General features: G+C 30.8%; 1 protein-coding gene across 1 annotated transcript in view; it reads right to left on the bottom strand.

Annotated features, from left to right (window-relative positions):
* Positions 1-26,316, bottom strand: part of MDGA2 (MAM domain containing glycosylphosphatidylinositol anchor 2) — an 813,395-nt gene that overhangs the window by 76,936 nt on the left and 710,143 nt on the right. Inside the window, exon 10 of the mRNA XM_006922688.3 lies at positions 3,829-3,977. Within this exon, the coding sequence (XP_006922750.1) occupies positions 3,829-3,977 (149 nt within the window). The remainder of the gene's footprint in view (positions 1-3,828; positions 3,978-26,316) is intronic.

Below are 26,316 nucleotides of genomic sequence, written 5' to 3'. Positions count from 1 at the left end.
CTTTAGAACCTAATTTGCCGTTAATCTTAAAGGATCAAATTTGTTTTTCAGACATCATCTGATACAAAAATGTATTGCATAATTAAGGACACATTTGATATTAAAAGGCGAGGTACTCTGCACTAGATAACCAAGATATGGGTTGAAAAACTTTATTTAGATACATAGGCTCAAAATAAAGTATAGGCTAAAATAAGACTTTAAAATCATAAATATATAATTCCTTGAAAAAAACTTGGTCTCACAATGAAAGATAAAAATATTAAATATTAAGGAAAAACATCCATTTTTAAAACATGTTGATTAGCTTATATTCCTAACATTGTTTATTTAAACATCATCCAATTTATGTTGATTACATTGAAAAGCTCATTGACTCAAGATTCTGAGATAGTCTGGGAGATAAAAAAGGCCGTATGCATATATTACAAAATCGTCATTGCAATGATCATCAGATCAGAATTCAAAAGTGATTTTTTAAAATGCTAATATCTGATTGTGTCTTAAAACAATGTTGATATCTAAATGTACATACCTGAGAAACAATCTAAATTTCCTAAGATAATATAGAAATATAGCCTTATTTTGCATTAATACTTTTGTTTCTTATTATTAAACATGGAATACTCTCAAAGAACTATATCAATTTCATTGTCTAGAATGTTTTTGCTTTATCATCCTGAACTTGGGTGTATAAGGGGATCTTTAGAAGAAATGTTGTGTATGGAGGGATTTTACATGTAAAGATTTTCACATAAGGGTTAAATGTAGAGAACGTGGTTTTGGGGAAAAGAGAAATATGTATATATGCTCTTTCTGTTACATGGTATCTACAAAGAAGACCTTCCTGTTCACATTGGCAGAAACAGCACAAAGTCATTATTCTTTATTAAGACATCCCAAAAAGATATATCGAAGTTTCTCTTCCATGACAATATATGGCATCTGAGTTAACACTATTAGTTAAAATAAAGCATTATAAAAAAGAACCCTAGAAAAAATAATAGTTATTTCTAAATATAAAAGGAAACTTTAAGAACAAAGAAAAGAATGCTATGTCAAATAAAGAGTTAGCTTCAAAAACTGTGTAAGAGAAAGTAATTGTTTTCTGGACCATGGTTTATAACATCAGAAATATGTTTTCCTCTGGTGGAGACCATGAATCTCACAAACTTGGAAAGAACAGTATTAGCAGCAGACTTACTGATCCGATCCAAAAGGCTTTAAACTAAGACTCAAAGTGAAAGAGAAAAATGCGAATCAGTAAAACGGATCTGATGGAGGACAAGAGGTTTGCAATAAAAATAAGACAGTGAAAAAAAGATCTAGAAATTACTTTAAAAAAAATTGTGGCTGAGAATAATACATAGGCTGAGGACATACAGTGTACTAAACAGAACTAAAATAAAAATTTTAGACATGTTAAGTTCTTAAAATGTTCTCTTTTCTTTAATCCTTACACAACCCTGGTGGATGAGTGTAAGAATTGCCACAGATGTTTGTGCAAGGAGTGCCATGCACAAGGTAACTTAGCCTGTGAGACAAGTGGGGACATATTCCACCCTATGCTCCAACTGTCTGATTGGTATCATTATCTTCAATTTACCAGATAGGAAACTGGGCTTAGGTATGTTTAGAAATTTGCTCAAGATTATAAATAAAAATGATAAGGCTAGAATTGGAAGCCAGTTGTGTCTGGAATTCATTAATTTTAGCAAAATATAGTAAGGGGGAAATTTATACATATACATATACCTATGCACACATATATGATTTCTTCTAAAGTACCAGAGTAGGTGGAAATTATCTAACAAATTTGTTCATGAGGAACAACACAGTAACTGGAAAATGTGTGTCACTGCATGTCAGGGAGTTAAATACTAGTTTTATCACGAGAAACAAAAAGACAAGAAGTTAGAGGAGAGGCTCATGTTAGAAAAGGAAGATCAGAGAAGAGAAACTGTCATTGGATAATAGCATAGCAATCTAGCAAAATATATTGCAGAAGGTAGTTTATTAATAATGAGCACAAGATATGGACGAAAAGGAAGGGTTTTAATTAGCTGGATCTCTCTTAGGAGGAAGTCCAATTCTGCTAAAATCTATTCAAGGCAGAAGACTCCAGTGGTAACTATTTTTCTGTTAATTTTGATTTATAGAGAAGGTGATTTGCATACACAATGGGGACACTGAAAACAAAATTTTTAAGGAATCTTAGTATAAAAGAAGAGAATGATGAGCAGAGCTGAGTAAATTCCACAGAATTTAAAAAAGGCAGTCTTCCGGTACACAGGGAGCAATGACACTTACCCAGATATTTTAGGTAAATATAAATGAGGAAGAAAGTGAGAAACTAAAGATAAAATTATGACTTTATCATTGCAAATAAACCTATAACCAGAAAAAAAAGGAAAAGATTTTTAAAATAATTTATAAAAAATCTATTTGGTATTATGTTCTTAGTTTTTTCATAATATAGATAATAAAAGATGAATATGAATGACCAAATCATGTGGTAAGGACTTGGAAACTGAGTGTGACATGTCTAAAGTCAAGAATGCTCTAAGATGTTGCAAATATGAAAGATCTAAAAATATTAGCTGTGTTAAGAAAAGAAAAAGAAAGGAGTAAGGCCATAGCTGAGGGAGGAAAACCTGCTAATCTTTTTCTTTCATATTTTCTCTATCAAGAAAAATTATTATCAAATTAAAACAATTTTGGTGTGGATTTTGAGTTTACTCAGATTTACTTGGGAACAGAAGTAAATGATAATAAAAGAGAAACTTTCTGAATGATCCACTGCTCTCTGCTATGTCAGTGACCTGTGAATACTTAGACAAGAGAGAGGTGATTATCAAATGCTAGGATGTATGCACTAGGAAAATATATTTTTAGGTTATTAGACATGTAGGATAAAAATGTTCAACACAAATTTATCTTAATTTGAATCAAATATCTTATATAATTTTTAATTATGACTTTATGAACAAGATAGAAAGAGCTGGTTTTATGATAGTATACCTGAGTGGATTGCTGATAGTTGATCAGTCTTTCTCCAAACAAATTTTGTCCTTTTCACTGTCCACACTCTAAATGCTTTTCTATAATTTAGTTAAGGAAGTGGAAAATGCACTTTCCACATATGTGGATAACATAAAATTGTGAGGGAGATCTAATAGATTAAGTGGTAATCAAATAAATTTTCAAAAATGTTTTGTTATGTGGAAATGGTCACTCCAGATAATATACTATGTAACAGAAAACAATGTAAAGGAAGACCAGCATCTAAATTTCAAAAATATCATTTATACCAACAAAGAATAACTGAGTTTAACAGTAGTTTGTTTGAAACAGATATAATATTTTCAAATAACCTATAATTTTCAGCTACCTTAGAAAAACATCCTACTTGGTTGTTTCTTCTCATTTTACTAAAATATTTCTATTTTTCATACATATTAATTCTTAAAACATCCTATATATACTTTGAACCCCTGAGAGTCAAAAATGTAAGTCCTCTAGCTTCTTAGGAAACAAGAGAAAGAATTATGCAATATAGGTTAAGTGTAAGCGCATCTTAAGTTTCTTTCATAGCAATTTACCAAAGAATGCCACTTCAATATGTCTGCTGTCATAGTGGAATATGCATGAATTAATTTCAAAGATTTGTAAATAATTGAGAATAGTTCTGTGTAGATTAATATTATCTTTGGAATACATTCTGGAATTCCCACAAAATAATTAAAAATTTATAGCAACAAATCACAGTAACAAGGTCTTCATTCGAGGATTGCAAAGGAAGAAAAAGACACTGATTAAATTTCTCACCTGCCTAATACCCAAACGATATGCAACAATCCGATCCACTGCATCAGGATTCATTTGTGTCCACTGTAGACTGTAGGAATAAACACGATGTCTGTTTTGCCACACAGGATTGTAGGTATCATAATAGAATTCTGGAGCATAGGCTTTTCCTAAAAACAGAAAGATTTCTTAAATTCGAATGATGACATAATAAGTTAAACACATTTATTCTTTTTGGCCATTTTACCACTTTCTACTATGTGTTTCATAAGTAACTCATATTTGAAAAGTCATATTATTAAAATGTAATCATTTTTCTGAAGAATTTTGAGAATAGATGTAAGAAGATATCCTGGTTGATTGGATGAGCAGTATGAGAGGAAGAAAAGAATCAAGGGTGACTACAAGTTTTTTGGCCTAAAAACTAAAAGAATAGTGTTTCCATCAACAGATGAATATCTATGGGAGGCTCCAATGTTGGAAGAGAAGATCGGGAAGATATTTTTGAACAATCTGAATGACCTAAATGGAGACATCAAGGGACATACTAGTCTAGAACTCAGGAAAGGACAGGGCTGGAGATATGATGATGCTAACTATAGATAGTTAGATTTTAAATTTATAGATAGATTTTAAATTTAAAGCCATGAAACTGATGAAATCATCAAGGGAGTATGAGTAGATAGAGAAGAAAACTAGGTCTGAGCAGTGGGGCAGTCCAAGATTAAGAGATATTAAGAGATAAGAAACCCCATAAAGGTCTCAAATGGAAAAGAGTGAGTAGGAAAAAAAATTAAAAATATGACTCCTAGAAGTCAAAAGGAGTATATCAGCAAATGATTAATCAACTCTGTCCAAAAAAAAGTCATTGAAAATTAAAAATTTTGTTTATATTATCCATGTCTTTCGTCAATAAATTTGAAATTAACCAAACAAAATGTAACAATAACACAAGAACTTTGGTCAAGGATATGTGAAGTGCATATAACAAATATAAAATATGTTTCTTTAATTGCCAAATTAGAAAGTGAACAAACCATTTAGAATTATAAGTCTAACTTCTTGATATTCTGAAATGCAGATTTTTTTCAAGTCTTCCAATTTTTTTTTTTTTAGCAATACTATATTTATTTATTAAATCAACAATATTTGGTGAGAGTCTATTAAATGCCATTGTACTGGGCATTGAGGATACAATGAATGAGGAGGTATGGCTTCTGTCTTCATAGAAACTGCTTACATTTTCTCAGACTTCTTAAATAGCTTTGCAATTCTCACTGGACAATGAATTAATAAGTTGTACATTTATCACTCCTCGTTCAACATCTTTTCTGTTTTTTTGTCCTTTTAAAAATTACATTAAATATTAAATGTCTTCCTGGGTTTTTCCTTCTTGTTTTCTATGCGCAGGAACTTCTCTAATCTGATTTTTCATATTTCTTCATCACCTATTATCTAGGCATTGCAGGAGAGTGGATTCATAAAAATTTATCACAAACAGTTAAAGAATGGATTTTGAACACTAAGCCTGGGAGTCATGGTCTCTATTATCCTGGAGGGGTTCACCAGGAAAAATAATGTGTGATGAAATGAATTTAATTATTGATAAGTTTGCCAGTAAAATTAAATCTACATTGAATTAAATATCTGAATTTTAGTAACATTTCAAAAAGTCTCCTATATTAATATTGCATGCATTAAAAAAGAGTTCTATAAATATTCATTCAGTTCAATTGAAAATGGATTATCAATTCTATATAAAGATTGTGGCATAGAAGGAGGTCTCTAAAAGAAACATCACATTCATTTTATTATTTTATCTTGTATGATATTTTCACTTATTACTAAATGAGAGCACAAATTCATATTCACGTTCACAACACTAAGAGCAAAATCTATATGAAAAGAAAACAATATACTCAATGAAGAAACCAACATCCAAAACATCATTGACAAATCGTATTTGAGAACAAATTTTACAAAATATTATTAAGAGGTGAATTTAGTAGTAGTAGCTTCGATAAAGAGCTAAGGGTTTTTGTTAAAAATGCATATGCAAAACCTATACATACATATGTGAAATTATGAGCTACTTAAGTGAGTGATGTAAACCTAAAGTGTTTTCATTAGAGGATGGTATCTAGATTGAATTAAGAATCTCAATTTTGTTCGTGTGTGTGGGGGGTGGGTACAGGCAGATGAGGATTGGGGATGTTGCTTTTGTTTTTTGACTGATGAATAAATACAAGGAATATTATATTTAGTTCTAAGCAACATTTTTAAAAATAAAATGAATTTATATAGAAACAAGAAGAGAATAAAGCCATAACCAGAGACTATTTAGCATGGAAAAGAAAAAAAAATCTCAAATATGAGCAAATGGAGTTTTTAAGAATTGAAACTCTATCACTGAGAAAGAAAATCAGGCTAAATATTAACAGATCTATGAAATAAGATAAATAAGCAGTGAATGGCTTTTAAAAGAATACATATTTTGACGTAGAAATGTTCTACCAATCCTCTCTAAATATGGAATTGTTTCCCTAAATAGACTATGAGTTCTCTTCGCTAGAGGTATATAGTGAATACCTATTAGCCGTTTAGGTTCACAAGACGGCCATTAAGTTACTTCTCAGTTTCAAATCCATAGGGTGCTATGAAACATGTGCCTACTGTTTATTGCATTATTTCAATTGTTTAAGCATACTTATTTATAAATTCCATTTCATATTTCCATTACCTGAAGTCTAATCCTGCTTTTTGTTGACTGCCAGGAGAGTAATTGGCTGTATGTAATAAATGCAAGTCGCCATACTTCTAGAACTGATTGTTTTTGTAATTAAATATGCTTAAGGTTATTAAAGCAGCTTGACCCTGATGTTAAAAAAAAAAAAAAAACTACACGACCTTGTTAAAAATATGTCTGTTTATCACAATTTATTTTCCAGGTACTGAAAAATTAAACTATAATCTAACCTTCATTTAAATAAGTAGATCAAATTATATTATAAAATTTTATCATCTTTATATTTAAATGCAGACTATTACAAAGGCTTTTCAATGTATTTCAAAAATACTTTATTTGCATTGACATATCTACAATACATATGAGTGACATGTAATGATTTTTTATATGACAATAGATTAGAAAGTAATTTAGAGATAATCTATTGCAATGTCTCATATGACAGATAAAGAAATTTAGAAACAATAGGAATGGTGATAATGTATAGAAATTGATGTCAATAAATAATCAAATGCAAGAGGATCATTACAAATTTTGACTTTGATTATGAAATTAAAAAAACTAAAGAAAGTTTTATTTTAGTTGAATAATTACATCATCTTGGAATTAAAAGTGAAAAAATGTTTTTAGATGATGCATAAATAATATTGATTAGTAAAAAATAAGTACTGAGAAGAAATAATTTTGAGTAGTTAAGTATAAATATGTCTGCTTATATCTAGAACATACTTTGTACTAAACCTTTTTGGATAAACTTTACAAAAAAAAAAATGCTTTCTGATTTCATTCGAGAAATGTATATTAAAATAAAAAAAAACCCACAAATCTTTTTTCTGATTTCAGAGACAATCATATGTAATATTTCACATTCATTTTGTAAGAAGTACACAGTAATACTAAGGAAATATCTTTATAATAATCTTAGGCTCTTTCAACTAAACATAACACCTGCTGGTTGAACAGGAAAGAATTTATAATATATATATATTTTTTATTCTCAGGACTTTTTTTTTGTCCTTCCAGTAAGTATGCCAAAAAATTTTTTTTCCTCTTTTATATTCTAGTTTTATTTTTATGCAATGTTGTTCCAGTTTAAATCTTTTTAGACTAACTGACCTAGAACTGAATTCATTATCTAAACTAGCAAGTAATTTTTAGATACAGTGTGCATGATTATATAAAGATTTCAGATTTTAAAATATTCTTAAAATATACAGAGAAAAAATTTAATTGTTCAAAAAAATTTTTAATTATATAAAAGCACATTCATTCTATTTTGCAAAAAGCTTTTGAAATGTGATATAATTGAGGTTTCAAAATATAATTTTATGCATAAAGCTTGAAATAAAAGATATTAAGAAGCTATGAAATGCCACTTTTCTAGTCTAAAAATGTTAGCTTAAAATACAACAAAAATAGTTTTTAGATACACACTTAGGCTTGCAAGCACAAGAGAGAATTATTCCTCAGGGGTCAAAAAACAACAAACTGACAACCAGACACTGAACAAAAGTTTAGGGAGAAAAGAAATGTTATTGGTTTGTACCTCTGGGAGCTGGATTTTAGGTTCATAGGAGATAAGGTTAATGGGCTAGTCCAAGATGAGAAGCTGGAAATGAGGCCAGTGCATATGATCAAGACCAGTAAAAATAGCAATCTCAGACATAGAGTATACTAGAAAAATATGCCCCTCACCAGCATAGGAAGATGACAAAAATACTACATTAACAAAAAAATCATTTTTAGCTAGTGACACCACTGGAGTGCTTGAATAGATCTAATATCAAGTTGTTCTTAAAAGACATGCTCTCGACTTAGACTGCAGAAAATTTCTCTAAATCAACCCTCAAGGAATATGAAATACATTAGTAACACAAAGAAAATGAAATACAACATTAGTAACACAAAGAAAATGAAATACAACATTAGTAACACAAAGAAAAGGTTTCTTTGTGAGTGATTAAAAAGGCTAATAAACAGCAGGATTAGACTACAGATAATGGAACCATGAAATGAAATTTATAAATAAGTATGCAAGAAATAATTGAAGAAATACAATAGAAAACAATGATCAAACACTATGGAATCTTCCATGAAAGAATAATTAATACTGTCTATTAGAATCAAAGGTAGGCTTCATGGGGGACATAATCTGACATCTTTACTGATCTTAAAGAAGAAATTTCTCTGACAGACAAGGGTGGCTCATGAAGGGATAAGAGAAGTGAGATATGGCCTTAGGTGAAGAACAGAGTGTATAATAGACAATACTTTAGAACTACCACAGGATTTGATGTGGCTGTAACATGCAGTACCCATCCTTCCTACCAAATGGTGAACTTTTGAAGAACAGGAATGTTCTCATCAGCTCTTACTACAATGGATAACACAACACATGCACTTGAATAAGACAGGAAGCATAGGTAAGTGCTAATTTGTGAGGTGTCTTGTTTGATACAAGATATTTGATATTTACCCAATAGTCCAATTCTCAAATTATTTTAACCAATACTCACTTAAGTGGGAGGAAAGACTTTATAGTGAATCTACTCATTTTCATTTTCCAGTGTGGAAAGAACTCAGTGATATAAAATAATTGAATGAGAACTAAATTAATATTTAAAATGGTAATAAAGAAGGAATTTCATAAAAACACACTTGCAAAATATCAAAAATTTTAAAACTTTGAAAAGTATATTTATTTGTACAGTAGCAGAGTAGCTACAGAAATCCATGTCAAACTTAAAAACTGTAAATGCACTGATTAAAAAAAATTCTAAAAATCATAAGAATGACAGTTCTCTGCCTATATGCATTTTTAGTAGACGCTAACATAGTCAAATGCTTTTGGAGTCAGAGTCATATTGAGTTTAGACACATAGTATAAGGCCATGAATTACTCAATACAATTTATTAGATATAATATACAATAATAATCTATGCAACTTTCTGTCATTCATAGGGCAGAAGAAAGAACATGTAATTGTTGGAACCATAATTACTTTTTCTTGAAATTAATGAATCTTGAATCATACTAAAAAGAAAAGAAATGCTTCTACAGAAATGGTAATTTTTTTAGTTTTTTAATCAGAAATATGATATAAATCAATTTTGTATTTTATAACTATAACTGGTGGGAAAGAAGAGAATGGATCAGATAAGTGGAAAATCTCTTGGTAGGAAAACTAAAGATGTGATTTGGGAAATGAAGAATGTCTGATAAATTAAAAAATCATTGCAGATAAACAATTAATCAACACTTCTCCACTGAGTGGATACTATGGCTGAACTCCTAAATTTTCAAACTTCGGAGACTGAATGGACACTAGCCTTTCTAACTGAGATGAAAAGGACTTTATGTATTTCATCCTGTAAAAGAAGTGAATAATTATATTATCTCTTGGGGTCCTATTCTTCTGAAAACATATTATTTTGATTTAAAGTCATGTAAAAGTTAGTGTTATGAAAGTAGGGGCATAAGGAGTACTTTGAGAAGTAAAAAGATTTAATTTTGTGAAGTCAAAGAATATCTTTTTAAAGAAGAATCAGTGTATTCTGTTACCTATGTTTGATATTTAGTTATATGATATTAATATTAGTCTTTATCTCATTAAAAGTAATTAAGGGATTATTACTAAGTTAATGGATTCTGCCTATTTTCATCTGACTAGAAAGATAGTAAACAAATATGAAGAAAGAATGAAAAAATGGAAAACATGTAAGTCATATTTAACAAAAGAAACTATTGTATCTGAAGAACAATTTATCTTAGAATTAAGGTAAATGTCACAGCAGCAATAAAACTGAATGTCATCAAGAATTTGTTCAACTGTAATAATTTGTCAATATGTGTGGAGGAAACAAGAACATAACAACTAAATCATACAGCCATGAAGTCAATGATATCTCTCAGTTAATGATTGTTTTGAGTTCATAAAAAAATAATTTCAAGGCGTGTAACAATCTATAAACCAACTAAAACATTTAGGTTAAATGTCTTTGTACTTAAGACAGAGAAGTGTTTATATTTTTTTCTTCCCATTTAGAGACAGCCATTGTGTTTTCAAATGACCATTGCTATGACATTATTTTAAAATTGCAACATAACTGGTTTTATTCATGCCTTGCATGGATCCATTTTCTTCTGCTGGAGTCAGAGTTGTGAAAAGCACACTGAGGCAGACTGCCCAGTGACCACACTTTCGCACTCAAGAACTTCCTTAGAATTAAAAGCCCCATAGAGCAGGTTTATTGATTGGCTAAATACTAAAATTTTTGACAATATTGTCAGTCTTCACAAATCACTAGGATATAGATACAAAGCTTTTAAATTTGTCCAAGTTTAAGATATATTTGCTTTGGATACCTTATGATTCCCTTTGAAGGTAAGGCCTTTTCAAAATAAAACTGAAAAGGAAATAGGTTTCTCAATCCCCAAAAATGACTTTATGAAAATAGTATTAAGTGCTCCTATTTCTTGTCTGAAAAAAACTTTCAAATAAATAAATTTTAGCATCATTTAAACAAAATTTAGTCACTAAAACAATATTTTCTACAAATATGTGTTCATGAATTTACTTTATCAATGATAAATTCTTAATGCTATGTGTCAGATATTTCTATAAAGGAAATACAGTAATAGAAACTGAGAACAAGCTTTACGGGATATATGACTAAATTCCCTCATAAAAAGAAATCTTGCCAGCTCATCTTTGTCTTTTTCCTCTATTGCATTTGCAGGCCTATCTTTTAGATTGTCTATCCTTTGTAATTATTACAGTTTATTCTAATAACATCTAATTTCACTCTTCTCACTTCACGCCAACAAAAAAATTCTAGCTCATGTTTGTTGAACAAATGAATCAGTGAACTTTTCTCCAAATTGCATTTCTACTACCTACATTCTAGTGACTCAGGGTGCCAACAATAAAAAGTTCTTAAAACTCTAGTTTTATACTCATACATCTTGACCTCTTAAATGGAAATGCTTTTCTTGTGTAATTTCTGCTTCTCAATTCTTAACCATTTTTTTTGGTACCCAAATCATGATTATCTTTCCTTTCTTTAATTACTCTTTCTGGATGGTAACAGTGAGATCATTGATGAAAATGTCTCCCCAGAACGAAAGACTCAAATTATGTACCACTAATTTCAGATGGATTTTAAGATAAATAAGAATGTAGTTTAGTTGTAGTCTTGTCAATAAAAACCTTTACAAAATTTTTTTCTTAAAATTTTACTTAAACAAACAAAGAATAAATTACTGAAATGACAAAAACTGATGTAAAGCTGGTTCTTTAAAAGGATAAACAAAATAGACACTTAACCAGACTCATGAAAGAAAAATGAAAGAGGATTCAAATAAATAAAACCAGAAATGAAAGAGGAGAAATAAATAAGGACTCCACAGAAATACAAAGGATCATAAAGAAATACTACGAGCAATTACACACCAACAAATTGGACAATCTGGAAGAAATGGATAAATTCCTAGAAACATACAATCTCCCATGACTGACCCGAGAAGAAACAGAAAATCAGAACTGACTGATTAACACTAATGTTAATGTAAAAAAACCTCCCCCAAAATAAAAGTCCTGGACCGGATGGCTTCATAGGCAAATTTTACCAAACCTTCAAAGAAGAATTAACACCTATTTTTCTCAAACTCCTAGGCTCCCTAACTCCTTTTAGGAAGCCACAATTACCTTGATTTCAAAACCAGATAAAGACACTATAAAAAAAAAAAAAAAGAAAACTGTAGGTCAGTATCTCTTATGAACACTGATGCAAAAATCTTCAACAAAATATTAACAAACAGAATTCGGCAATATTTTAAAAATATCATACACCATGATCAAGTTGGATTTATTCCTGGGGTGCAAGGTTGGTACAATATCCAAAAATCAATTAATGTGATACATCACATTAACAAATCGAAAGATCAAAACCATATGATTATATCAATAGATGCAGAAAAAGCATTAGACAAAATCCATTCGACAAAAGCATCCATTTATGATAAAAACTCTCAGCACAGTGGGAATGAAGAGAATATACATGTACATAATAAAGGCCACATATGACAAACCTACAGCTAACATCATACTCAATGGGGAAAAGCTAAAAGCATTTTCCTTGAGATCAGGAATAAGACAAGATGCCCACTTTCACCACTCCTCTTCAACATTGTATTGGAAATCTTAGCCACAGCAAAAATACAAGAAAGAGAAATAAAAGATATCTGAATTGGAAAGGAAGAAGTAAAACTCTCATTATTTGCCAATGACAGGATGCTATATATAGAGAACCCTAAAGATTCCACCAAAAAACTGTTAGAACTGATCAAGAAATTCAGTAAAGTAGCGGAATACAAAATTAATATTCAGAAGTCGGTGGCATTTTTATACACCAATGGTGAACTTTCAGAAACAGAAATTAAGAAAACAATCCCATTTACAATAACATCAAAAACAACAAAATATCTGAGAATCAAATTAACCAAGGAGGCAAAAGACCTGTTCTCAGAAAATTATGTCATTGAAAAAAGAAATTGAAGAAGATTTAAATAAATGGAAGCATATATCATGCTCATGTAGGAAGAATCAACATCATTAAAATGGCCATCCTACCCAAAGCAATATCTATCAAAATACCAATGGCATTTTTCAAAGAGCTAGAACAAATAATCCTAAAATTTATATAGAACCACAAAAGACCTCAAATGGCCAAATCTTGAGAAAGAAGAACAAAGTTGAATGTATCACAGTATCTGATATCAAACTATACTACAATGCTAAGTAATCAAAACAGCATGGTACTGGCATTAAAACAGATACATTGATCAATGGAACAGAATAGAGAGCCCAGAAATAAATCCACATGTATACGTTCACTTAATATATGTAAAAGGAGGCAAGAATATACAATGGAGTAAAGACAATCTCTTCAATAAATGATACTGGGAAAATTGGACAGATACATGCAAAAAAAACCCCAAAAACAGAAATTGGACCATATACCATATACAAGAATAGATTCAAAATAGATTAAATACAAACGTAAGACCTGAAACCATAAAACTTCTAAAAGAAAACATAGGCAGTAAACTCTCTGATATTGCTAACAGGAATTTCTTTTCGAATATATCTCCTCAGGCAAAAGAAACAAAAGAAAAAATAAACAAAATAGACTACATCAAACTAAAAAGTTGTTGCACAGCAAAGGAAACCATCAACAAAATGAAAAGACAACTGACTGATTGGGAGAAGATATTCGCTTATGATATATCTGATAAGTGGTTAATATCCAAAGTATATAAAGAAATCATACAACTCAACAACAAAAAAATCCAATTAAAAAATGGGCAGAACTGAACAGATATTTCTCCAAAGAGGAAATACGGATGGCCAATAAACATATGAAAAGATGCTCAAGGTCACTAATCATTGGATAATGCAAATTAAAATCACAATGAGATGTCACCTCATACCTGTCAGAATGGCTATCATCAATAAATCAAAAAACAAGTGTTGGCGAGGATGTGGAGAAGAGAGAACCCTCATATGTTGTTGGTGGATTGCAAATTAGTACAGCCACTATGGAAAACAGTCTGGAAGTTGCTCAAAAAGTTAAAAATGGATATAACTTTGACCCCACAATTGCACTTCTGGGTATTTATCCAAAGAAAAGCAAAACAATAATTCGTAAAGATCTATGCATGTCAATATTCATGGCAGCACAATTTACAATAGCCAAGATATGGAAGCAACCTAAATGCCCACCAACAGATGATTAGATAAAGAAATTATGGTTCATATATACAATGGACTATTACTCAGCCATTAAAAAAATGAAATCCTACCATTTGCAATGACATGGATGGATCTACAGGTTATTATGCTGAGTGAAATAAGTCAGGCAGAGAAAGATAAATTCCATATGATTTCACTTATATGCGGAATCTAAGGAACAAAAAGAACAAACTAATCAAAAACACACTCACAAATACAGAGGACAATATGGTGATGGCCAGAGGGAGGGGTGTTGAGTGGTGCAGATATTGGGGTGAAGGGTTAAAGAAGTAAAATCAGCAGTTGGTAGATGGTCATGAGGATGGGGAGCACAGTCTAGGGAATGCAGTCAGCATTAGTGTAATGGCTAGGTGGAGGGCCAGAGGAGAGAAAGAGCTATTAGGGGATTGTTTTATAAACTATATAAATGTCTAATCAATGTACTGTATACTAGAAACTAATAAAAAAATTGATATAGAGCAAAATGGAATAATATGTGTGTGCATTACCTAGAAGTCGATAAATCTTAATTATTAAGCAGTAACTTTTTTTGCTTGATCCACGCAGGTGCAAAGTTGATTAGGATCATTAACAAAATCTTATAAAATGTATTTGGAGAAAATGACACATAGCAGGATTTTCTTGATATGCTCATGAAATAGCTTCAGACAATTCACATTATTTATTAAAATGTGTTAGCATAAATGTAATTGTAATTAAGTAATTAAAGAGATACCAATGTTCTTTTCCTAATTAACAAAAATAATCATCGAAAGATTCTTAGATTCATGTGAAAACATAACAGCTTTTTAACAGTTTGCGTCAATAATTTAAGATCACTTGAATATAATATCTTATCATATAATTCAATTTTCCTTTACAGCTACTTCTTAAATGATTAAATATTTAGAGAAAAATATGTTTATAGAAATATCATCTTCATGTTTTAATAATTTAGTCTTTTTCTTAATTTCTAGGAAGGCCAAGACCATTAAAACAGGCCCAACAAGGTGGCTTCCAGGTCTGTTTGCTAAGAGGCAGAAACTATGAAAATGATTATCAAATGCAAAGATTATAATTAGCAAGAAATCTTCCAGTGGTTAAAAGGAGACAAATCACTCAGACTGAAATAGGCTAATAGGGCTTCAGAAATTATATGCTTAGTAATTATTTCTTGCAAAAAAGGGTTTTACCGAACCACTAAATGCTCAAGCCATACATGTCAACATCAGTTGGAAGCTAATGTGATGTTTCCTATTGTAAAATTATTCTCCAACTTAAGACACTTTTCAGAAGAGTTCATGATTTTATTTGTGTAGATATCTTCACAGAAACAAGAAATGAATATAGTGTAACCAGCAAGTAATAATAATAATAGATTCATTTTATTACTTTTGACTACGGTTTTTGTTCTCAAAAATAACAATTATTTCATGAAATTAGCTGGGTTTAAAGATATTTCTAGAGATTCTAATGGATCAAAATATACAATCTATTCTATTAAAGTTATTTGATATAGTCTATCTAAAAAATTATCATAGCACTGAAGAAATAGTAAATATTCAAGCAACTTTAATTTCCCACTTATATCCTCCCCAACCAAAAAAAAAAAAGGAAAAAAATGGAAAATAAAATAAAACTTTTTAGGAAGAGTTCCATAGTTGGTTTCACTGTTATTGTTGAGAAGCACGGAAACGTGAAAAAAATTTAAAACTGAACTAAAAATATCATTATAATAACAAAATATAAAATAAAACTAAATTAGACAAATTTAAATGAGTTCACATTTATTTTCTTTAAACTTTAATGAAATGCTATTTCAACACAATTGAGTCACCTCTGACTCCTTGTTGGCATCAGCCTAGAACACAAAATATTTATACAAAGTATTTGTTGGCTTACACACCAAATATATATATTGTTGTCTTGGGTAATATAAAATAAACACATGCATTTATTTACCTGATAACATTTCAACTGAAATAAGAAACCCTTTAAAACCCTGAATGTACTTTGCCAAAAATGATGCAAAGTATGAATAACATATGTTTGTTTGTGTAAGTAGGCTTGGTTTAGGATCTGGTCCAAAAATTTAAAAAGATAATTTGAATTTAATGAAACAATTAGCTTTCACATTTAGCAGGTAAATACAAAATTGCTAAGGTTTAGAGAAAGCTTGCAAATAAAAATTATAAATCCATTGATAGTTTACTTGGAAATATTGAAGTGTTATGTGTATAAAAACCACATGTCAAATAAAGTAATCTGGAGAGCTCCTCTGGAAATAGAGATAGTTAACTAATGGTAGAGAAAAGACATGTAGAAAGAAAGAAGAAAAAGCAGCTCTTTAATTCTGTACTTCACTTATCCTTTTGTATAACATAGTGCCTGCCCAAGGGCCTTTGCTTGCCATTACCTTATCAAGTGATTGAGATACATATTAGAATTGTTAAGTCTGGGGTTGCTATTTAAAAGTCATTTTATTTAGTTTACCACTACAGCCATAGACTCATGGAGAAAGAAAAATCTCAAGGGATAAAAATTATATCTCAAATTTTATAGGATTTTATACAAAGTACTTTCAAAATTATTAACTTACTTTAGTCTTCACAGAGTTTGGAAGGGCAAATATACAAAGGGGTATTACTTGGTTTGAATTGAAAATATTTAAGGTTAATAAAAACATTGTAATTACTGCACTAATACAGACAATTGTCCTTGTCTGGCCTGCAGATAATCCCTCAAAAAGATCCAAATGAATATTTTCTGAGAAAGAAGAGAGGTTACACTATTCACCTATATATACAAAAAAAAAAAAAAAAAGCAAAAAAAAGCTTGTTTTCAAATTGAGAGGCTCTGATCTTTATTGTTCCCAATGTGTATTGTTTCAGGGATATCAAGAAAAAATACAATTATTAGGAATATCTCTCTTTTGGGAACATTGCAGCAAATATTCCCAAAGGAAAGAAAATACAAAACTATTTGCTTCAATTTATATATTTTTAAAAGCTTTTAGTTAATACATGGTAGTTAATACATGGTACATGTCAATTGTCAGTGGGTAATGAAAACACAAAATAGTAATCTTCCCAAACCCAATTCTTATCTTTCTGAACTTTGTCAGTGGGTGAGAGAAGTAGAAGTTCAGAGAAGTTATCTGGAGTGTTGTATTTTGGCTATGTCAAAATGATGGCTCTAGGTTGATTTTGTGATTTTCTTTTGCTTGTATGCAAAGATTTAGAGGCTATCCTTTAAAGAGTTATTCCAATTTCTTCATATATCACAACCATTTTGTTAATGAGCCAACTCTAGAATATGTATGTGTGTGGAGGCAAGGAGAATAGAGACATAATTGCAATTGCAGAAGAAATTCCACAGATGTCATTAAATTTCACAAGACAGAAGCATATCCAGAAATAGAAAATGATTACATGCATGGTGTGTGTAATAATGGGGAAAAGGACAAATCTTTTATTTTGTAGTGACTGCATGCACCCTTGTTACAAATCTGTTTTGTAGTAGTGAGTATACCTTGTTCTCTGACCAATTCTATTTCCCCTGGCTCTTCCTACTATATTCCACATCTAAGCAATACTGCAGGAGAATTAAATCACTGAAGTATCTAGCAAACTGTTTATTTAGAAACTTGATTGCTAATTCTTACATGGACCAGAAAGGAAGCAGAAATAGTATCTGCATCTCCCTTAAATATATAGAAGTATTTATAATTCCATATATGAAATAATCAAAATCTCTGCATACTTACCAGGGCCTATATTTTTATAGACTTCCCAAAGATTTCTCCTGCTTTTTCTGGGAATCTACAAATGACTTCTAATATGAAATCTAAAGCCAGTCACCTTGGCTTTCCTACCCTTCATTTCTTATTTCGGCTTCAATCAAAGGGACAGGCAACACACCTTTCCCCTGATGTTGCTTATAGCACAGGGAAATTTTATGTGAATCTGAATTATGTAACTGAAAAAGTATGTGGAAAAAAACCAATATGCAAAATTTGAAATAGAGTATGTTCAAAAAAGGGGACTCTCCCACAGACAATGTAATATTAGAGATTTAATTTATTTTTGTTCAGTCTTGTAATATCAGATACTGAAGGATTTTTCTTATGCTACAAATATTTCTGTGTAGATGGATATCTTTTCCTAAAATTCTCATGAAACACTTTGCAGTGGTATCTTTCTACTCATGACTTTGTTAGCCTGCTTTCCATGTTCTATCTGGTCACAGAAAATATTCTAATTGCAGCTTCTAAAGCATTAGGAGAAAGCTTAATCTAAGGAATAAAACTTCTTTCTAGGCTTAAGGAAGAATGGATGCTTGATCTCTCCCAGACAAAAACAAGACTTTTTAAGGCACTTCTGTTGTTAGTTTGTGCTATTTATCAGACACCAAGCTAATCAACTAGCATACATTAGTAATATTCACAATCCCTGCAGGATGATCATACTCATATCATTTTTCTTTTATAAAAGATAAAAGTGAAGATTAGAGATCTTAAACAACTTGCCTTATTGTAAGCAACTATTAAATAACAAAGCTACATTCTGAACCCACGCTGTCCAAAGTCCTTTTTATTCTAACATCCAGCATCTTTGGATATGGTTGCCCACTACAAAGTGTGCCTGGGTGAAGGGGCAAATAGAACTGAAATCCAGGCTCTATTCCTCTTGCTACCACTTGTGCCTTGGTATGGGAGATACATTTGCTTCAAGAAAATGGGAAGCTTTTTCCCTAATTCACACACAAATACTGTACAGGATGGTGGATTTCCTAATAAGGTGCTACTTCCACTAATCTAAAAAGGATCCCTACTCTGCTCATTGTGAATACAGGAACTTAAATTATAATTTGCCCATGGAAATCAATCAGAATTGCCATATTATATTGTTATCTGAAACTATTATCAATTATTATCTTATAAAGATAAGAACTGACTAAATGTCTAGAATAAGAACTACATGTATTTTATTCATATTTTAACTGAGGTATAATGAATATACAATAAGCTGAAAATAAATGCATCCGGTCTTCCCTAAAAAATATCTAATATCTAATATCTAAAATAGTTCCAAAATATCTAAAAGCCTTGTGTTCATTTAAAGGAGCATTGGTTGTAGTGTGTGCATGGAGGGGGAACAGATGGATGAACTGACCCAATGGCTCCCAACCTGAGAAAACTGAATGAATGTTCAATGGTGTGCTTACAGACCACATTAACTTCTTGGCAAGTGCTGTTGCTGCTCATGTAGGTGGTCCACTGATGAATATGAATGTGCTGAATATGATTTAGACAAGGAGCAATAGGTGTTCAAGTGAGCTGGAGAGGAGCCCAGAAGGTATGCTGTTTATCTTCTAGGAACATTTATTTTCTCCAAAACATATAACTTGAATTAATAAAGTAGATTTAGATGTGAATAAAGGAAACTGAATCCCTGTGACTCTCTAAGAATAACCAAAAGATCTGTGGATATAACTCCTAGCATAAGAAAAAGATTAGAGCACAAATAACGGTTTTTATCATATTACTAAGAAGTACTGGTCTAGATCTGGCGGCAAAGCAGATATCTGCCTGCAGTTATATCCTGAGGCTTCTAGTAACTATCATTTTGATGAGGTCTTTAGATATAGACAAAGTTCGTTAGAATGATGTAAGAAGAAGATTTCTTAAGTAATCTGAAATTACAAGACTTTGGTTATATTCTCTGGTCTAAAACCTGAAGATAATTTATTAAAACAAAACAAAACAAAAACAAAAAACCTCTATTGACTTTATCAACTTATGACTCTGTCACAAAATCTCCCCTGAGAAAAGACTGTGGTTCAGGTTGTAGGAAATCATCTGTGGAATCTTTTTCCTGACCACTTTAAGTCTGGTCTCCAGCATGCCTTTGGAACAAATTTTGCATGTACTCATACATTAAGCATCCTTTTAGGATGATAGACAGAGGCCAGGTATTTAAGTATACATTTGGAGGTTTGAGAGATAGCTTTGATTTCACAGAACTAAAAAGTCCTCTGATTCTTTTACAGATTGATTTTCTTACTACCCAATATCTACTGAAAAATCCAACTGTACTGAGTGCTAAATAGACCTTTAAGAATAGAATAGAAGTGCTAAGCATATAATATTCATATACATATGTGCCCATTTCTACATTTGGGTTTCTTTGTTTTATTCTTATCTGGTGTCAGTGAATATTATGAAGGTTCTTTTCTCTCAGAGGAAACTATTTGTGACTTCAGTCTATTATCCCCTTATTCTCTACAAACAGGATCCAATGCCTGCCCCAAATAAATGTGGATCCTATGAGAAATCATTTTGGAATCCTATGGACTACCGTGTAATGCTGATATCTCTGTCTTGTCTTTATTCTACCCAGTTGTGACAGTCTTGCTTACAAAATGGTAATCTTCCAAAACCTAATTCTTATCTTTCTGATTTAACTTGTATATATGACCTCTGTTACCAATGTATTAGAACATACTGTATTCTTGATGTAACAGTTGCTATCTTTTAAAGTAAGGAGTATAATTGAGAAAAGATGATAGTGGTTATCTTGGGGAGGGGAAATAAACTGGTGAAGATGACCAGTTTAGCATCTCCATCTAAAGGAAAGTAATTTAGAGGTTAGGAGAGGAAAAAGGAACATAAGATTCTTGAAGAACAATCAATTTTTAAAAATTACTTTTAATATATTAACACAATATAAATTAGAAAAATTATATACATGATAGCGATAAACAGAAAAATGTCATTCATATTATAAAATACTTCCTAGTCCCAGTCCTACCTTAATTGTCAATTATCATCCATTTATTCAAAAATACTTAATGAGGTCTAACTTAAATTTGATAAAATACACATTTTAAGTGCAGATTTTGATGAGTTTAGAAAAATATGTATTACTATGTAATCACCACCCCCAATCAAAATATAAGAGATTTCCATCACTGCAGAAAGTTGCCTCCTACCTCTTTGTAATCAATCAACCTCAACCAAATAAGAATCTAATTGTTATTAGTAAAAATTCATTTTGCTTACTCAGGAAGTTTATATAAATGAAATCATAAAGTATGTACTTTCGGTGTCTGGTTCTGTTTACTCAACATGTTGTTTTTGAAATCCATCCATCCATATTATATGTATCAGTTGCTCTTTTCATTTTCATGATTGAGTAAAATTCCATTTCATTAGTAAATCATAAGTTGTTTATCCATTTACCTCTTGATGGATATTTGGGTTGTTTCTAGATAGAGATTACTACAAATAATACTGCTATTAAAGTTTTTATATAGACATATGCTTTCATTTCTGTTGGATAATTATCTAGAAGTGGTATTGCCAGGTTACTTGGTAAGTGCATTTTTAAGTTAATGAGAAACTGACACGGTTTTTTCAAAAAAGTAATCCCATTTTACATAACTAGCCATAATGTTTGATAGTTTCAGTCACTCTATATCTTCATCAACACTTGGTATTGTCAGTTTTTTGTTTTTGTTTTTTTAACTTTAGCCATTATAATGTGTGTATAGTGTTATCTCATTGTGGTTCAAATTTTATTTCTCTGATAACTAATGATGGCAACCAGCTTTTATACAATTATTGGTCAATTGTATGTTTGCTTTATTACTGAGTTTTAAGAATTTTTTATACACTCTGAATTTGAGTCTTTTGTTATATACATGTATTTCAAATATTTTCTTCTAGTCTGTGGCTTGCCTTTTATTAATGATCTTTTAAAGATCAAAATGGTTGTAGTTATAGTGACATCAGATATATTATTTTTTAATGAGTAGTACTTTGTTTACCTTCTAAAAATCTCTGCATATTCCAAATTTGAAAAGATTTTTTCTTATATTTTCTTCTAAAATTTTACAGTTTTACTTTCTTATATTTACATCCACAATTGATTTTAAACTAATTTTGTGAGTCATGTAATGTATTGTTTAAGATTGTTTAAAAATATTAATATTCTGTTGTTCTAGCACAATTTGTTCAGAGGACTATCATTTACCCAGTGGATTATGCTGGTGACTTTGAAAGCCTCAAATGATCATATATGTGTCATATATGTGAACAGAGAGATCTATTTCTGGATTCCCTATCCTGTCTCAATGATCTATGTGTTTATCTTTTAACAAAATCCACACTACCTTAATTACTGTGACTTTACAATAAGCATTAAAATCAATTAGTTTGAGTCCTCCAACATTGTTCTCCCCTAATATCTAACATAGGTCTACCTATTGTTGAATCTTAGTTTTTAAATAAAATTTAGAGTAAACTTTTCAATTAAAAAAAACATGTTGGAAGTTTTATTAGGATTGCATTGAACCTATAGATCAATCTGGAGAGAATAAGCATCAAAATAATATTCATTTTTCCAATCCATGAATATGGTATATTTCTCCATTTATTTAAGTCTTGCTTCATTTCCCTCAGCAGTATTTTGTATTTTTCAGCTTATGTCTTGTACCTACTTTATTAAAATTTACTCACATTTTGATATTGGAAATTATATTTTCTACATTTCAATTTCAAAATTTTTGTAACTATGATACAGAAATTAGATGATTTTACATACTGACTTTGTATCCTCTCCTATTGCTACATTAGCTTATTAATTTAAGCCAATTTTCCTATAGATTTTTTAGGATTGTCTAGAAAAACAACAATATGATCCATAAGTAGAAGTAGTTTTACTTCTTCCTTTCTGATTCATAGGTATTTTATTTACTTTTCTTGTGTTATTTTAGTGATAAAGACCTGTAGTATAATATTTGTGACTGGTGAAAGAGAGTATTTTTGTGTTGCTCCTAATCTTAGAATAAGCATGTTTGATCGGCATATTATCTATCTTGGTGAACATTAAATAATGTATAGATTACAACTTTGTGCATAATGATCTATAAATATCAATTTGTTTGATCTGCCTGATAGTATGGTTCAGATCTTCTAAAACATTGGTAATTTTCTGGATACATATTCTATCAATAATTCAAAGATAGATGTTAAAATCTTCAGCTACAATTATGGAATAGTTTATTTCTCCTGGTATTTTTTTATTTATGAATTTTAAAGCTCTATTATTAGAGACATATATTTAGAACTAGTTTGTCTTCCCTATAAATTCCTCTTTTATTATTATTAAGTGCCCCACTTTAACACATATTTTTTTTTCTATTTGTTGAAGTGTATTTTGTCTGCTAATAATATAGCCATGTCAGCTTTCTTATGTCTGTTGTTTGCATGTTAGTGTATTCCTCGATCCTTTTCCTTTCAGCTTCTTTGTAGCATTATATTTAACTTGTGTTTGTTGTAGACAGCAGCGTGCCTCTTGTAGCTAGCTTTTTTTAAATGGAGTCCTATGATTTCAGACAACTAACTGGACTCTTAAGTTCATTAATATTTAATGTAAGTAATGATATAATTGAGTTAAAATCTATCATCTTGCTCTTTATTTTCTTGCCCCATCAATGATTTTTTTTGTTTATCTGTTGCTCTTTTCTTGTGACATTTTGAGTAAACAAATACATTTTAGTTCTTTTGCTACACTGTTTAAAAAGTCTTTTTAGAAGTTTCTTTATAGCTAAAATTATACAACTTTATCGATTTTATTTAGAGTTAATTGTATCACTTAATATATCTCACTTCACACTTCATGCTTCTGTGAGATCCCTATTCACTTCTCACTTCCCACTTCAAAAATGTTATAAATTTATAATAGTTCAAATTAATCTCATTATTTGCACTATTGCTGTGATATTTTAGTTCAAAATATGTTATAAGGTCGAACTTACAATGTTATTACTTGTGTGAAAAAACAAGGATTGGCTGACTTCTTAAAGGATTGAATAGTAAATATTTTAAGTTTATGAGTTAATTGGTTGCTATTACAGTTGTAGCATGAAAGCAGCCATGGACAATACATAAATGAATGGGGAAGCTGTGCTCCAATTAACCCTTATTTACAAAAACAGTTGGTGGGTGCCCAAGCTGTAATTTGCTGACCATTATTTGTATAGCTGTTTATTAGGGAAATTATAAAAAAAAAAAGAAACAAAGTCTTTTATCTTTACCCACTTATTTACTGGATCTGATCTTCTTTTCCTTTTTTCCCCAGTTTTATTTAGGTATAATCAGTATACCCAAAGCTGCACATAATTAATGTATATAATCTGGTAAGTTTGGATATATGTGAACCTCATTTTACCATCTCCACTATCCAGATAATAAACATATCTATCACCTTCAAAAGTTTCCTTGTATTCGTGTTCGTGTGTGTGTGTGTGTGTGTGTGTGTGTGTGTGTGTGTTATGAGCCCAGATATAAAGTTACTCATATATGGTCAAATGATCTTCATCACAGGTGCCAAAAATATACAGAAGAATGAACGGTCTCTTCAATAAATGGTATTGAGAAAACTGGATATCAACATTCAAAAGACTAAAACTGGACCCTCATCTTTCTCCATATACAAAAATTAACTCAAGTGGATTAAAGATTTGAGCATAAAAGAGACCTTTATATAATAAATCTTTCTGGAAAGAAGCAGAATAAACTTCCATTAATGCCCAGCTGAAGAAATAGCCCATTAAACACCATGAACAACCAAGGTGGCAAGGCATCCCAGAAAGAAAGAGAAAAATCTCCAGAAAATAAGCTTACAGACATAGAAATATGCAACTTAAATGACAGAGAATTCAGGATGGTACTTCTGAAAAAACTCAGTGAGATCCCAAATGAATCATAACAACAATATCAGAAATTGAAACAACAACTAGATGAGAAGAATGAGTTCTTCAGCAAGGAGATTGAAACCCTCAAAAAGAACAGAATAGATCTTCCAGAGATAAATAAATAAATAAATAAAAGAACACACTGCAAAAGTTGAAAAATGAAATAGCAAGCTTGGGAAACAGAGTCGACCAAATGGAGGAAAGGATCAGTGATATCAAAGAAATCTAGAAATAAATCAGAAGGAAGAAGAGAGAAACCGAAGAACGAAAAATAATGAAAGAGAAATACAAGAACTAACTGATACCATCAGGAGAGGAAATATAAGAATAATGGACATTATTGAAGGCGGAGAAAAGGAGCAGGGACTAGAAGGCATTTTCAGACAAACAGATGATGAGAATTTCCCAAATCTGAGGAATGCTCTGGAGCTTGGAATTCATGAAGTCAATAGAACACCCAATCATCTCAACCCAAAAAGGCCTTCACCAAGACACAAGACACATTGTATTCAAATTACCAAAAATCAATGACAAAGACAGAATTCTCAGGGCAGTCAGTGAGAAGAAGAAGGTAGCTTAGAAAGGAAAACTCATTAGATTAACGTTGGACTTCTCAGCCCAAATCTTACAAGCTAGAAAGGAGTACAATCAAATATTCAAAGTATTAAGAGAAAGGAACTACTAGCCAAGAATAATGTATTCAGCTAAGCTCTCCTTTAGATATGAAGGAGAAATAAAGACCTTTCCAGACATACAAATATTGAGAGTATTCTCTACTACGAGGCCTGCATTACAGGAAATACTGAAAGGAGTCAGCTCACCTAAAACAAAATGACAAAAAAAAAAAAAAAATACATAATTAAGAGTAAAGTGACTATCAGGCAAATAGAAGTAGAGGAGTGCAATCCTTACTAAGAACAGGGCATTATAAGCTTAAATAATAAGAGAATCACTATAGCAAGATAGTAATGAACATTCAGCACACATAGGGACAAATTGAGACAAACAATGACTGAAAAGAGGAGGAGCCAATGATCCAAATTCACAAAAGAGAATGGAGATAAGGCACGCAGAAAAAAATGGACTACTATGTATATATAGCTATCTTTTACATATTCATAATGGTAATCACATGTCAAAGATTCAGAACTGAAGTATATAACATAAAACAAGAAGAATCATAGGGAAAATTCACAACACCCAACCAAA

This window comes from Pteropus alecto, unplaced genomic scaffold (assembly GCF_000325575.1).
Source record: "Pteropus alecto unplaced genomic scaffold, ASM32557v1 scaffold38, whole genome shotgun sequence".
NCBI lineage: Eukaryota > Metazoa > Chordata > Mammalia > Chiroptera > Pteropodidae > Pteropus > Pteropus alecto.
This window is presented reverse-complemented; position numbering and strand designations above follow the sequence as displayed.